General features: G+C 41.3%; 1 protein-coding gene across 1 annotated transcript in view; it reads right to left on the bottom strand.

The window, feature by feature from the left end:
* Nedd8 (Nedd8 ubiquitin like modifier) overlaps positions 1-15,791 on the bottom strand; it is a 27,492-nt gene extending 11,701 nt beyond the window's left edge. The window contains exons 1-2 of the mRNA XM_076182125.1: positions 15,652-15,791; positions 4,490-4,507 (exon numbers count right to left, since the gene is read on the bottom strand). Coding sequence (XP_076038240.1) covers positions 4,490-4,507; positions 15,652-15,669 — 36 coding nt within the window. The 5' untranslated portion in view covers positions 15,670-15,791. The remainder of the gene's footprint in view (positions 1-4,489; positions 4,508-15,651) is intronic.
* Positions 15,792-15,985: the final 194 nt, after the last annotated feature.

Raw genomic sequence — 15,985 nt, 5'->3', positions numbered from 1 at the left:
GAGGGAGAGGGAATGAGAGAGAGGGAGAGGGAATGAGAGAGAGGGAGAGGGAATGAGAGAGAGGGAGAGGGAATGAGAGAGAGGGAGAGGGAATGAGAGAGAGGGAGAGGGAATGAGAGAGAGGGAGAGGGAATGAGAGAGAGGGAGAGGGAATGAGAGAGAGGGAGTGGGTCTGAGTGAGAGGGAGAGGGTATGAGAGAGAGGGAGAGAGGGAATGAGAGAGAGGGAGAGGGAATGAGAGAGAGGGAGAGGGAAAGAGAGAGAGAGAGGGAGAGGGAATGAGTGAGAGGGAGCAGGAATGAGAGAGAGGGAGCAGGAATGGGAGAGAGGGAGAGGGAATGAGAGATAGGGAGATGGAATGATTGATTGATTGATTAATTAGAGTGGGCAAAAGCCCGGCACAGGGTCGTTAGACCATTCGTGCCATGGGATAAAATAGATAACAAGGTCAAAATATTAGATTCTAAAAATTAGAAAAAAAACTACAACGTTATTGTCTGACTAATTATTAAAATAATTACGAAATATATACGAAGCCTAGACATTAAGTAGCGAACTACAATAGAAGTAAGATTACCAATACATAGGTATGACACAGTTAAGATTAAATATAATAGAATAAATTAACGTCTTTTAAAAATCCTACAAGGGGTTGTATCATGGGTGTGCACCAAGCATCTTACGGAGGTCAGGAGGGAGGCCCCACTTCCGCCGCCAAGGCTCGTAGTATCTGCACTCGAGCAGGAAATGACGAACGGAAAAGGGAGAGCCACACCTCTCGCAAGAAGGGGGAATCCGGGGAAGAGAGAATAAAAATTCGTGGGTTATCTTTGAAGGAGTGTCGTGGGTGGTGAGAATTTGAAGAATTAATTAGAGTGCCGCCCCCCGATGGGGGTTTGGCTTAAGTTGGCCATCATGGGGTTTACGAGATTCGCGTCCCATAGGAGTTTTTTGAGGTAAGGTCTTGGCTCTCTGGTCTCTTTCTTTCGGTCTTTGTTCTGGTGATTTAGAAGATGGATCGGGATTAGGAGGCGGTTGTTTCCTCGACGGATCTGGCGTGGTTTTGATAGGGTGAGGCTGTGTAAGCTTTTTATTGGATTTGGGGGACACTGAGGGAGGAGGCTGAAGGGAGGTGTTGGAGGGCGCGGTCTTGGATGGGCGGTCGTTCGAGTCGCCGTCGGGCAGGGGTCGTTTCTGGGGAAGCTTCTTGCCGGAAAGGGCAGGGGGATGTTTAGGTAACTGCGGGAATGATGGAAGGTCCAAGAGCGAAGTTGTGGAGTTGCTTGGGCTCTTCATCATAACGTCTTCGGTGTCAGGAATCTCCCCATCCTGCACAGACGACGGGGTGGAAATGGATGTCATCTGGGGGAAGTCACTCATTGATGAAGAGTTTGTGCTAGATTGCGCCAATGGGGGCTGAGAGTACGATTGTCCCGAAGTGGGGGGCTTTTTTTCAAAGGATGGTGTGGGCGATCTATAGACCTTAGTTGAAGATTTTGATGACTTGCTAGGCTTAGTGTTGTTCTGGGGCAATTGTGACTTACTGGCTTCAGGGCGCTTCTTCGGTGATCCATCAGAAGACATTACGGGTCGAGAAGAAGGATTAACTGGATCCAGAGTGCCAAGATTGGGTGTATTTGTCAGATGTGGAGGGGGAGAATCAAGTATGAGATTACTGTCGGTGACGCGAGATATGACACGTTGGGAGGTCGACTGGCGTGAAGATTGAGAGGATTGTGCGGGGACGGTCGCGGCGGATGATGTGGTATCCGGATGTGATGATGAGGGAAGGAGCGACGGGTTAGCCTTTACTGAAGCCTTCGTTGCCGATGCGTAAGACGTGGGGCGCTGACCCCCCCGTAGGATGGCTGCCGCACCGTGAAAGCTGGTTCGGTTATTGTACGCAGTTTCCGAGACCAGTCTTTGCCAGGAGTGTTCCTCACACTCCCTCGAGAATGTGCGGTGAGTGCCATTACAAGCAGCGCAGTTTGGCGCAAGATCGCAGCATTCACCCTCAGTGACGTGGGATGGTTTGGCGCAGTTGCGGCAGAGGGCAGGAGAACTACAGATCTTGGAGGAGTGACCGTACCGCAGGCAGCGGGTGCATGTCCTTGGCGATTGAACGTAGGACCTAACCGTACAGCGGTGGGGCCCAATCACGATCACGTCTGGGGGATTTGAGTTGGAGAACTTTAATATTATCAGCGGTGTTGGGACAAACTTTTGTTCTTCTGGGCTATACTTGGATACTACGTGGGCATCCAAGACGTTCTGGGGGCACATGTTAAGAAGGGTAGTGGTTGGAAGGCTACTAAGGGAAGAGTTAAAAATCTTACCCTTTGAGCCATTATAGTCATCATATGGAGAAATCTTGAGGATTCCGCTGCCATAAAAATCTCCGGACGTACCCTGGAGCATAAATCCCTGGTGGGGTTTTACCTTCACTAGGTAGGTGTTGCGACCAAAGCGCGTGAAGGTTTCTGGAGTGAGTGGAGGGTTGGCGATCATTTTGTTGATCATATTAAATACTAGGACATCGTTACTGCCCTCCTCGACAGTCACTAGGTTATACACGGGGGCTAAAGCATAGGGATGGGGACGTTCAGGGAGCTCGGGAGTAAGGTATGTATCATTAGGGACGAAGTCATCGTCTTGTTCTTCAATATTTGATATTTTTAGGATGGAACATTTCAAGGTCGAATCCGCGATTTTATTACCATTGAGGGCAACGCTGGCTGCAATGCATTCTGATGGAGCTAAGAAACGCACATAAAAGTTGTTATAATTTGACTTAACACGAAGAGAAATACGTTCGATAGTACCAAAAGGGGTAACTAGCTTCATGAGCTCGAAAAAGTTTAGGCGCCTTGGGGCATGTTCGATGCCAAGGAGTCTTTTATTCGGGGTAGACGACGCTGTCTTACCAGCTGCGTCAGCTGGAGCCGGATTTGGGGGGCCGGCCACCCCACTACAAGATTTTTTCATGATTGGCTGCCAGGGCCAGGTTGTAGTGAGGATAGGGAGGACGGCACCAGGCGGAGCCTCACGCCTGGGCTAGGACTTGGATCGTAATCCTACTGCACTGGCTTACCGTGCTGCAATGCAGGCGCCCTTCGAGGTGGCATGATACCCTGCCACCAACAAACCTATTGGCAGGGACGTATTACCGTAGGATGGGTGTAGCGCCGCTACTGAGAGGGGCGGTTGAAAGTTAGGTCGGAGGGAGGGGACAGCAAGCGGAAGAGAAGGAAAGAGTGGAAAAGGAAGTCTAAGAGGAAGCCCTGTGCGGGGAAACAAGAGCCCCGCTTGGGGATTGGCATTAGTCGCCTCTTACGACACGCAGACGACGTGGCGGGGGCTATATTCTATACTACACCCCCTAGCCCCAGAGGGTGGGAGAGGGAATGAGAGAGAGGGAGATGGAATGAGAGAGAGGGAGAGGGAATGAGAGAGAGGGAGAGGGAATGAGAGAGAGGGAGAGGGAATGAGAGAGAGGGAGAGGGAATGAGAGAGAGGGAGAGGGAATGAGTGAGAGGGAGAGGGAATGAGAGAGAGGGAGAGGGAATGAGAGAGAGAGGGAATGAGAGAGAGAGGGAATGAGAGAAGGGAATGGGATAGAAGGAATGAGAGAGAGAGGAAATGAGAGAGGGAATGGAGAGAGAGGGAGAGGGAGAGGGAGGAGAGGGAGAGGAGAGGGTGAGGGAGAGGAGCACTAAATACCAAGGCAGGATGAAACTTATAATTTTAAAATACCAAGATTCGATGAAATATGCCAAAAATTTGCCATTAGCTTCAGGAACTTTCCCCCATGGACCAAAACATTTCTCAAACAATATCCCATTTTGTCCACTTGTCTAAGGCTCTGATACTTTCCTTACTGGCTTTACAAAGATATAAAAAAATTCATTTAAGCTACGAAAACCCATATGCCACTTAAATGCCATTCATAAAAAACAATTACATCATTACATTACTATTAATTTTTTCTCACTTTGAATACAATATATAGCCCAATTATCAGGTCTACAGAGACCAATAACTTGTACTTGCAAGGTGTGGTCCTGGAAAATGGGCATCAAAGAGAATCATCTCCCTGCTGCCGGTCTTCAAAACCAATCAACACCCTCGCCCTCACCTAAACATGTGGCCCCTATAAGGTTGACACTTGGTCTCTGAACCAGGTCCTCTGTCATTTCACACAAGGAGACTTGACAACCTGTGACTGCTCCCCCTTCTTGCTACTGCAAGTTAGTAACAGAAACAGCACCCCCAACACTAATATAACATATGACTATAGTCCATAGCTCCTTTCGAGAGCGATGCTTTGGAGACCTGTGTCAGCCACTGAGAGGGTGTGCATTATCAGTGAAACTTGGAGCAACAACTATTGTAATCACAAATACAATAACTTCAAACCCAAAATAATGTGGCACATGTGGCATCCTTCTCTTGTTCCAATGTACGTCTTGACACCTACAGATCCACTCACCTCCTTGCCAGTTAAGGTCTGAAATACAAGAGAACATATTAAGTATTTATTTTCAGTATTATATACATTTCTTTTTTCAAAACTAGCAACTACCAACCTCTGTGATGGACGAAATCATGAATTCTATGGAGTCTAGAACAACAATTATGAAAAAAAGAAATCTAAAAATATACTGGAAAGGAACTATTATGCATTTTACTGTGCCATTTTAAAGGCCCATAAAATGAAACACAGATTCTATAAGAAATTTTTTTTTATGACAAAGTAAATTATGGCAAGTATGATGACCTTTAAGATATAATAAACAAAAGGTCAGCACACTAAATATATAATAAAAATTAGTATGGATTTAGCTTAGGCTATATTAACGGAAGCTATTCTTGGAGTCAATACATCTGTATGGAAAACTATATTATCTAGAATCCCTTAGATTTTTATTCCCAATTTGTTCCCTGACGATGAGATCTGTTAGTTTTATATAATCTCTTTAATGTCCTGAACACTATTTTCAAGTCCAACAATATCTTACCAAAACCTCTTTCTTTCTTTCCAAGGCAACCTCTTTACACATAGCCAAAATTTGTGAAAAAAGTTATTAAAAATAGATAGACAAAACATCAGGAGAACAACATACTAAACCCAAGACAGTTTGCATTCAGACAGGGAAAATCCATGTGCCACAAATCTGATCTGTTTTTACTCAAGATTATTAGATATAATACAGGAAAGGGATGGATGGGCAGATTGTGTTTTCCTAGATCTACAAAAAGCTTTTGATAAATTGCCACACAGAAAACTATTAGGAAAATTGAAAACCATAGGAGGGGTACAAGGTAAACTACTAGAATGGATGGAGGATTTTTTTGCATGGAAGAAAAATTTAAGTAGTGCTCAGAGATAAGGGTTCAACTTGGGAAGAGGTGATTAGTGGAGTTCCACAGGGATTGGTACTAACTCCAATAATGTTTGCTATTTATATGAATGACATGGATGAGGGTGTATTTATCTAGTTGTATTTACGGGACGGGAGCTATGCTCGTTGTGACCCATTTTTGTATCTCTCTATCTTTAGTTTATTCTTGAAATCGTGTACAGTTCTGGCATTCACTGTTCAATTTGTCCCAGACATCGATCACTCTGTGCGGGAAACTATTCTTTTTCAGGTCTATTCTGTAACTGTCTTTCTTTAGTTTCTTTTTGTGTCCTCTTGTTTCTCTCTTGTCCCATTTTAATAGGTCATCTCTATCGAGAACTTCTATCCCTTTCATAATCGCCTCTTTCCCTTCTCTGCTCCAATGTTGACAACTGTAATTTCTCCAATCTTTGTTCATATGTCAAATTTGATAGTGTGGGTACCATTTTTGTCACTGCTCTTTGGATTCTTTCTAATTTTCTTGTATTTTTCTTTGTGCTAGGTGGCCCACATTGATATAACATATTCTAATTTCGGTCTTATCAATGTAATAATTATTTTCTTAACCACCTCCTCATCCATGTAGTCAAAGGCCACTTTCATTGATCTTAATAAGTTGTAGCTCTCTCCAAATAACTTATTTACATGTTTGTCAGGTGTCAAGTCCTAGGTCCCTCTCTGAGTTTACTTTTTTGACTACTTTGTTTCCAATCATATATCTTTCCTAAACTCTATTTTTGCCTCTTCCAAATTCCATTATGCTACATTTCTTATGTTGAAGTTCATTTCATACTTCCGGCTCCATTCCCATACTTTATCCAGGTCATCTTGTAGCGATCTGTAATCTTCTTCTGTTTTCACTCTTGAGTAATTTGGCATTGTCAGCAAAAAAGTTCATGTAACAATTTACTCCTTCATATCATTTATGTATATGGCAAACATTAAAGGAGCTAAAACAGAGCCTTGTGGGACGCCACTTTTTACATCTTCCCATTTCGAATTTTTGTCTCTGAGTGCCACTCATTTTTCTCCCAGTTAAGAAATCCTTCACCCATTCCAACAGTTTGCCTTGAATTCCTCCTATTTTTTTCAATTTTACTTATTAATTTTTTTGTGTGGTACCTTGTCAAATGCTTTCTGCAAATCCAAGAAGGCGCAGTCTGCCCATCCATCTCTTTCTTGTATTATCTCAATTAGTCTCAAGTAAAAGCAGATTAGATTTGTGGTGCACGATCTTCCACTTCTAAAACCAAATTGTTTGGGGTTTATATTTTGTTTTCTTCCAAGTGTTTGGTTCAGCTGCTCCTGATAATATTTTTCACATATTTTTGCTACTGTGCTTGTGAGGGACACCAGTCTAAAGTTTGTAGGATCTTCCCTATTTCCTCCTTTATGTATTGGTACTATGTTTGCATCTTTCCAATCTTGCAGCACCTTTCCCTCTTTTAGTGAGAAGTCTATTATCTTGTGTAGTTTATCTGTCAGTTCATCTATACACTCTTTCAGTATCCAATTTGCAATTCCATCTGGTCCGTGCAACTTTCTGACATCTAGGCTTTTTATTTGGTCTCTTATTTCCCTTTGTGTTATTTTTATTTCCTTCATCATGGGTAAGCTTTCTAGTTGTCCATCCTCCCACGGTTGTGAGCTCTCAATTGTAAAAACAGACCTGAGATGTCTGATCATAACTTCTGCCATCTCTGTGTCATCTATGTATTCTTTGTCTCCTTCACGCAATTTTACTATATCATGCTTATCCTTTAGTTTGTCATTTATATATCTGTAAAAGAGTTTCGGTTGATCCTTACATTTGTCTATGATATCCCTTTCATATTCTCTTTTTTCTTTCCTGCGTATGTTTACATATTCGTTTCTAAGTTTTTTATATGTTTGCCATTTAGATGTTTTCCTGTCTTTTTTCCATTTTTTCCAGGCTTTATCTCTCCTGGCTTTAGCCTCACTACATCTTTTGTTGAACCAACATTTTATATAAACCTCTTTTTGTTTCTTTTTTGTGTGGAATCTTACATGATCTTGCTGATGGCACATAGTTGTTGAGAAAAGCGAGTACTGAAATAGACTGAGTCAATGCAGAGAGATCTGAATAAACATTGGGAATGGAGTCAAAAATGGGAAGTGGACTTCAACATTAAGAAATGTAGTACAATGGAATTTGAAAAAAGTAAAAACAGGATATCAGGACAATATAAAATTGGTGAAAAGGAAGTAAAGAAAGTGGGATTTGAAAAAGACATGGGAGTAATCATCACAAAGGACATGTCCCCTAATAAACTGATAAACAAAATTGAAGAAACATACAACTTGCTGAGATAAAAAAAAAAAAAAAAGTGGCATTTACTTACGTAGACAAAGAAATGGAAGAAAATACTAGTCACACTGATAAGACCAAGACTGGAATATGCAGTGACACTATGGTCACCCAGTACTAAAAAGAATATAAGGAAAATTGAAAGAATTCAAAGAGCAACTACAAATACAGCCCCTACACTTTCAGAACTGCCATACAAAGAGATTGTCAAAACTAGTTACCAACCTTAGAACAAAGAAGAGAAAGAGGAGACTTGTTGACCATCTATAGAATCATGAAAAGTATGAAGTCCTTGATAGAGAGGACTTACTAAATTGGGATAAGAGAAATACAAGAGGACATTGAAGGAAACTCAAAAAGGACAGTTATAGAAGAGACCTGAAAAAGAACAGTTTTCCACACAGTGGTGAATATATGAAACAAACTGGACAAAATGATAGTGTGTGCAAAAACCATACACAAATTTAAGAACAATTTAGATACTGCGAGATACAGCCTTTTCCAGATCTACAAAAGCCAAAAAAACATCCTTACCTTTTCCTATAGCTTTCTCACATATCTGTCTTACCACAAAAATCTAATCTATGCAACCCCTACCTGTTCCTCACCAATTACTCCCTCTGTTCCTCTCCTAATCCTCTCAATCATGAGCCTTCCCATCTACACTTAACAAGCTGATCCCTCTGAAACTACTACTCACACTTGTCCCCTTTACCCTTTGCAGATGATGTAAAATTGTTAAAGAGAGTACTAAAACAGACTGTGACTCACTACAGAGAGATCTGAACAGGGTCTGGGAATGGAGTCAGAAGTGGGAAGTGGACTTCAACATTAAGAAATGTAGCATAATGGAATTTAGAAAAAGTAAAATGGAACTATACAGGTACTCCTCCAATCCTCTGGCATTTTACTCTCTCTTAAACAAACATTAAATAACCTCACCAGCCAGTCCACTATCACTTTACCTCCCTTTTTCAGACATTCTGCATGACATCCATCCAATCCAGGTGCCTTACCTACTCTCATCATCTTAACAACTGCCTTCACTTCATCTTTCCTTATTTCTCCTCCATTTTCCTCACTCATCATGGTCATTTTCTTAGCACTTCACATTGCAACTACCTTTCCCTCCCTATCCTTCACATTTAGCAACTCCCTAAAATATTCTGCCCATCTTCCTCTTACTGCCTTCTCTTCCATTATCATCTCTCCATCTGCACCTTTTCTTCTCTCCTTGATTAGCCTCCTCTTCCTCTCTAAATTTCTTTCCAAAACATTTTTTTACTACAGTACTTTCAAAAATTTCTGTCATACTCTTACCCCACTTCACACCTGCTCTCCTCTTTGCCTCCTTTATCTTATGCTTTACTTCTCTCTTTTCTTTGTACCTCTCATATGATTCTCTTGTCCTATCTTGTAACCCCCGTCTACAGTATTGGCTGCATGTTATCGTGGCTAAGTAGCATTCAGCTGATACTTTAGGGTCTATGTGGGGCACCCCTACAGACCAGAGCCACACATTATTTTGTCTGTGATAGAGGAAATCTTTGTTCATAAAGAAATAATGATACTTTATTATACAGACGCTCCTCTACTTACGTTCATTCGTTTTACGTTTTTTCGATTTTACGTTTGAACTGACTATAAAAAAAATTGTAAAAAAAAAATTTGAGTGAATTTTTTAGTTTAGCGCGCTCTCCGTAGTTCAAACGATACTTACGCATGACGCTGCGTCCATTGATTACATGGCACAAACGACAGACTGAATGTGCAATTTATGTTGCTTGAATTTAATTTATTTGAAATTAATGTTATTATTTTACAATGTTATGTGTATAATTAATGATTTAGGGGTGTTTTATAAGATACGGTAATAGAATTTACGGATGTATAGTACAGTAACAACTTACGTTCATTTTCAACTTACGTTCGGCCGTTCGAAACGTAACTAAAACATAAGTTGAGGAGAGTCTGTACTGCGACTGTTCCACCATTATGCTATTCCCCCACCCCTTGTTACTGTCCTGTACCATTTCTCTGAATATTCATTTCCTTTTTTATTGCCTAACCCTGTGGTGGGGAAGGAGAATACTGCCACCAAGTCTTCCCACTCGAGTCATACAATGTGACAAAAAATGAGACAGGGATTAGGACTAGGTATCCTTCTCCCTGTAGCCCCACAGGGGACATTCCTAAAAAAGTAAAGGCATAAGAGGGTCTAGGAGTTTTCCAACCAGTACCCTAAGGTTTGGGTCTTTTAATATGCATGGATGTGGTACAGATGAGAGTAAAAGGGAAGAGATAGGCAGTATGTTTGTGAGAAGAAAGATGGATGTGTTGGCATCAAGTGAAACTAAGTTGAGAGGGAGGGGCAAGTGTGAGTTTGGGAGTGTAGTTGGGAGGTTCTCAGGAGTGAAGAGAGGAAGAGGGAGAGAAGGGGTGGCTATACTAGTAAGTGAAGAGATAGGTAAACATGCAGTGGAGTGGAAAGAGTGTCAAGGTTAATGTGGATGAAGATGAAACTGAGGAGATGTGGGTTTTTGTAAGTGCATATGGGCCTGGTAGTGAGAAGAGTGTAGAGCAAAGGGAGACTTTTTGGATGGATTTAAATGAGTGCATTGAGGGACTGGGGAGAAATGTCAATATAGTGGTATTGGGAGACCTTAATGCTAGGGTACGAAAGGAACCCATAGACGGAGTGGCTAAGAAGTGTGGAGTTCCAGGAAAAATACTGTAGTGGAGAGTTGATGGTCAAGATGTGTCTAGAGAGAAGTACACATGGGAGAGGGTGGTGGATGGAAGGATGGTAGATAGAGCATTAATGGACTATATAGTGGTACCCAGGAGTATAGTAGGAAGAGTTAAGGATGTAGTGTTCTAAGGGGAAGAGATCATTTTTTTGGTGGAAGGTAAATTGAGAAGGGAGGATAGATGGAGAAAGAGGAAAAGGACAGAAGGTAGGGAGGTGCTTAGAGTGAACTGCTTAAATGAGAAAGAAAAGGAGGAGTACAAGAAGAAGCTGAGAGAGGAGTGGGAAGGAGTGAAGGATAGAGTAGAACTAAGTGGTGGAGGAATGGGGATGTTTCAAGTAGGGAGTCACAAGGTGTGCAAAGATGTTGTGTGGAACAAGGACAGGAGGAAATAGAGGAAGGGTAGTGAGTGGTGGGATGAGGAACCAAAGGTTGTAGAAGAGAAGTGAGCTTTCACAGGTAAATAGAACTAGGTAAACACACACACACACACACGGGAGGGCTTTAAGATGTCATGGAAGTAAAGAAGACCACATGTCGAAAGGATGTGAAGAAATACATTTTCCATATAGATGTATATGTGGAATAGCTTAAATGGTGGTATAGCCCAAGCTCAAACCATACACGAGTTTAAATCTAAACATGATAATTGGAAATCGAAGATATAGATTAAGTTGGAACCATACATGAATTTGAGTCTAAGTATGTTAGAAAAGTGAAGGCAGTTGTTAAAATGATGAGAGCAGGTAAGGTACCTGGGTTGGATGGGTGTCATGCAGAATTTCTATAAAAAAAAAAATAATAATAATAATAATAATAAAAAAGAGGTAGAGTGATAGTGGACTGGTTGGTGAGGTTATCTAATGCTTGTTTAAAAGAGGGTAAAGTGTTGGAGGACTGGAGTGCCTGTATAGTTCCACTTTACAAGGGAAAAGGGGACAAGTGTGTAATAATTTCAGAGGGATCAGTTTGTTAAGTGTAGTTGGGAAAACTTATGGGATGGTTTTGATCGAGAGGATTGGGAGAGGAACAGAGGGAGTAATGAGTGAGGAACAGTGTGGGTTTAGGACTGGTAGGAGTTGCATGGATCAGATTTTTGTGATAAGACAAATACAAGAGAAAGCTTTGGGAAAAGGTAAGGATGTTTTTTGAGCCTTTATCAGTTTAGAAAAGGCTTATGACAGGGTAGACAGGAAGGCACTGTGGGAGGTATTGCAGATATACAGGGTCTAACAGATAAATCCGTACAAACTTTGAAGAGGTTTTAAGCACTTAAAAAGTAACATATGGCAATTCTGATTGTTTCCAGATACTTCCATTTGTCTAATAATTTAGCCAGTTGTATACTAGCACCGGTGCAATAAACATTAAGCAATGGAACAAGCCAAACGTTCAGCCATATGCGAACTTCGTCGCGCGGGTCACACTCCTAGCGCCATAATAAGGATGCTAAAATACTCCAGACAAACTGTTTACGATGTTTGTAAACGTTTTGATGAGACCGGCGAAGACCAACGAGCTGCTCACAAGCCCAGAAGGGGCAGAATTCTAACACCTCGCTTTTTAGCTGGTCTCAAGAGAAGTGTCAATGCAAATCCAGCCTTACCATTATCGACATTGGCAAAGAAGAGAGGTGTCAGCACAATGACAATTCACAGAGCATTAAAGAAATTGGGATTAACCTCATTCTCACAAGGAAAAAGACATCTTTTGACACGAAAAATGAATGAAATCCGCTTGACCAGGTGCCAAAAGCTGTTGAACTGGATGAAGTCGAATGGCTCAGTCATCAAGTTTTTTTCCGACGAGAAGATTTTCACGGTTGATGCGACTTTCAATAAGCGGAATGACCGCTGGATAGCCTCCTCATCCTCAGAGGTTCAACACAAGACAACGACGAAGAAACCAGCAAGTGTCATGGTGCTCTGTGTGGTGTCAACTGAGGGGGACGTCTTCACTCACTTCTTCAACAACAAGGAGAAAGTCAATGCCGTTGTCTATTGCAAAGTTCTAGAAGAGAAAATAATACCCTGGATGAAAGATAAGGCTAGTGGCAACCAGTTTGTCTTCCAACAAGACTCGGCTCCAGCCCACACAGCGAAGAGGACCACCAACCTTCTCGAAGGGTCAAATGTGCAGTTCTGGAACAAAGAGTTGTGGCCCTCAAATTTGCCAGACCTAAACCCTTTAGATTATTATTTTTGGGTGCGAATTGAGGCCAAGGCATGTGACAAGCCACACAGAAGTATAACAACCCTGAAGACAGACATCAAGAAGGCTGTGGGTTCATTATCAAAGTCTGAGATCATCAACGCTGTATCCAAGTTTCGTAAACGCGTTGAAAGCGTCATAACAGCTGAAGGTGGTTACATTGAATGAAATCATTGTTCTTATTGCCTTTTCTAAATATACTGAAAATTTCATAACTCTCTGTTTATTATAACCCGAGATATTAATCTTAAAACATGTGATAAGAAGTTGTACAGATATATCTGTTAGACCCTGTATGGGATAGGAGGAAAGCTGTTAAGAGCAGTCAAGAGTTTTTACAAGAATAGTAGAGCTTGTGTTAGAATCAGAAATAGAGAGAGTGAATGGTCTGAGGTAAAGGCGAGACTTCACCAGGGATGTGTTATGTCGCCCTGGCTGTTCAATTTATACATGGATGGGATGGTGGTAAATGAAAGGTTAGATCAGGGGTTGGAGATAGTTAAAGAAAATGGAGAAAAGTGGGAGATAAGCCAGTTGTTGTTTGCTGATGACATTTCACTTGTGCCAGGATCAGAGGAGGGATTGTGGAAGTTAATGTCGGAGTTTGAGAAGATGTGTGAAAGCAGCAAGATGAAGATAAATGTGGGTAAAAGTAAGGTGATGAGATGTACAAGGAGAGAAAGTGGCAGCAGACTGGAAGAGGGTATTAAAGGAGATAGACTAGAGAAAGTGGATAATTTTTTATACTTGGGTGTGAATGTGGCAGGAAAGGGAGGAGTGGAGGTAGAATGTAGATTGGGGGGTTAAAAAGTGTAACAAGAAATAGACATTTGGGAATGAACACTATAAGGAGATTGTGTGGAGTGATTGTGCCAACAGCACTGTATGGGGCAGAAACAGGGAACATAAGAGAGGAAGAGAGGAGTTTGAATGTGAGATGAGGTGCCTAAGAAGTATGATAGGGGTTATTGGGCTGGATAGAGTGAGAAAAGAGGTGAGGAGAACTGGGGTGGAAAGGGAGTTGGGAAATAGGGTTGATGAAAGAGTACTGGGATAGTTTGGACAAATGGAAAGAATGAGTGAAGAAAAATTAATAAAAGATATGTGAAAGCCAGAGGTAGAATGAGTGAACATGAGGGGGCAACCAAGGATGAGATGGATGGATGGGGTAAAAGGGGCATTAGGAAAGAGAGGAATGCCTGTTGAGGAAGGATGGGAGAAGACAGAAGATTGGGGAGAATGGTTGTGTATGATGCTGCGATGCTTGAAAGGGAGTGGGTGGAGGATGGGGAAGTGAGGAAGTATGTGCGAAAAATAATGACACAGCCCAAAGGGGTCACCAATTAAATGAAGCAGCCTTGCTGTGGATGTGCTGTGCCTTGCAACACTGCTTCTGACCCAGGGCAGTGGGCAAGATGCAGGGATAACCCATCATCCAGGAGGAGCCAAGATAAGAGGGAAGGAAGAGGATGAATAGGAGTGGAATATGTGGGGATGGAATGGATGGGAGTGGATTTTGTCCCTTTGTTTTTTTGCTACCTCCCTTGTATGAGGGAAGAAGCCTTTGATACACATATGTTAGAAAATTACAGAATAGGAGACGGGACCAACGAGCATTGCTCCTTTCCTGTATACTATAATTAGGTAAATACATATACATACTTGAAAAATTTTAAGAGCAGACAAGTACATCCCTTCATGCCACATCTTTTCCTCATCTACTTACAACAACTTTCCAATCATTCTCATCTTTTGCACTCTCTTCCTTTCTCAACAAACTTTACCCTTTTCACCCTATCACTAAATTCCTCTTAGTCGCCTTTTTGACACACGAGAACCACTGGAGCAGAATTATTTTCCTTCTTGCCACAGGGGATCCAGAGGAGTTAAAGTCATAGAAGTGGTAAAGGAGAGATTCAGTGGAACACCATAGATACGAGACACCTTGAGAACTAAAGTACATTCCTCTGAGTAGAAATTTTTAACTATCACAGATAAATATGGGGCTCTGGTCCATAGGGGTGCCCCAAAACAGTTCCAAAAGTGTTGGCTACATGTTACCATGCAGTTAATACCCAGTATGGGGTTGCAATGCAACCAACCAAAAAATGTACATACATCACAAAACAAGCACTCCACGACAATCCATCAACCTCTCTTAGATGTCAGCCCTACAGAAACCTACCACGTCAAACAAGAACCACTCTAGTAAGATTGTATTCAAGCCACCATCCAGCTTCAAAACAATACCATCTGACATAAAATAGGTTCAGCCAATGAAGCAAAGTACCCTAGATTCAATCACCACACAGCAGACACCACTCGGACATTCCATCCCACACCGTCCTACTCTAGCTTTACCCCAGACAATACACTACCTCTTCCTCAAGTGATGTGCGAGCCAATTCGGTGGCCGTTGTCAAATCCCTGGGAGCCAAAAGGCTCTTGCAAAAGTCATCTGAGAAAAGACCCCAATTGAATGATTGCTTCCTGGATTGTCCTGCCATTAAATAACCCATTTCTAACTTGTAAGTAAACAAGTTTTCCATAACTCTCACTGCTGTCTAACATCGTCTATCCCTGGATCATGACCAACATCGATAAAATATTAAATACAAATCTAACAACAAAAATACAAACGTGACATTTAATTTTCTTCATTAAGAATAGTAGGCAGGTCAACTACACAATTTGTTACAGGAATTGGAAATCAAATAAAGGTCACTGCTAATGAAATCTTGCAAAACATTTTTAATATACATCGACACATATCTTCATACAACAAAAAACTCCCGCGAACACAAAATGCTATCTTAGGAATTACAAAACTACTGTCATTTTGACGTTTATTGCAATTCAGTGAAAAGTCTGAGTCTACAGGACTTCTTACTCTTCCTGTAACAACTAATTATATATGATATACATAAAAAAAATATTTCATTGTGCCAATATACTATACCTTCACTTTAATAAGCATTTTGCCGGCGGAAACTTTACTTCAGCAACGAATAGGGTCCGTTTAGTGTAAGGTGTTGTTAAGGACGACTGCTAAATCGAACAAGTCATGTTCTCTGAAACTGAAATTCTAGGAATGTTTACATAGTGTTATACATGATTGTTTTATGTATATAAAATCGAATAACATATATAATTTCAAGGTAATTTATTACCAATTACGACAAGTACAGTAAGATGTCATTGTATTAATGATACTTTTTCTTCTTTTCATACTTCATCTTTATTTTTTGAATAATGAAAAATATATGCATTAATTATTTTTGCCTATTTGCTAC

This window comes from Oratosquilla oratoria, chromosome 3 (assembly GCF_046742065.1).
Source record: "Oratosquilla oratoria isolate Oo_2021 chromosome 3, ASM4674206v1, whole genome shotgun sequence".
In the NCBI taxonomy this organism is placed as follows: Eukaryota; Metazoa; Arthropoda; class Malacostraca; order Stomatopoda; family Squillidae; genus Oratosquilla; species Oratosquilla oratoria.
This window is presented reverse-complemented; position numbering and strand designations above follow the sequence as displayed.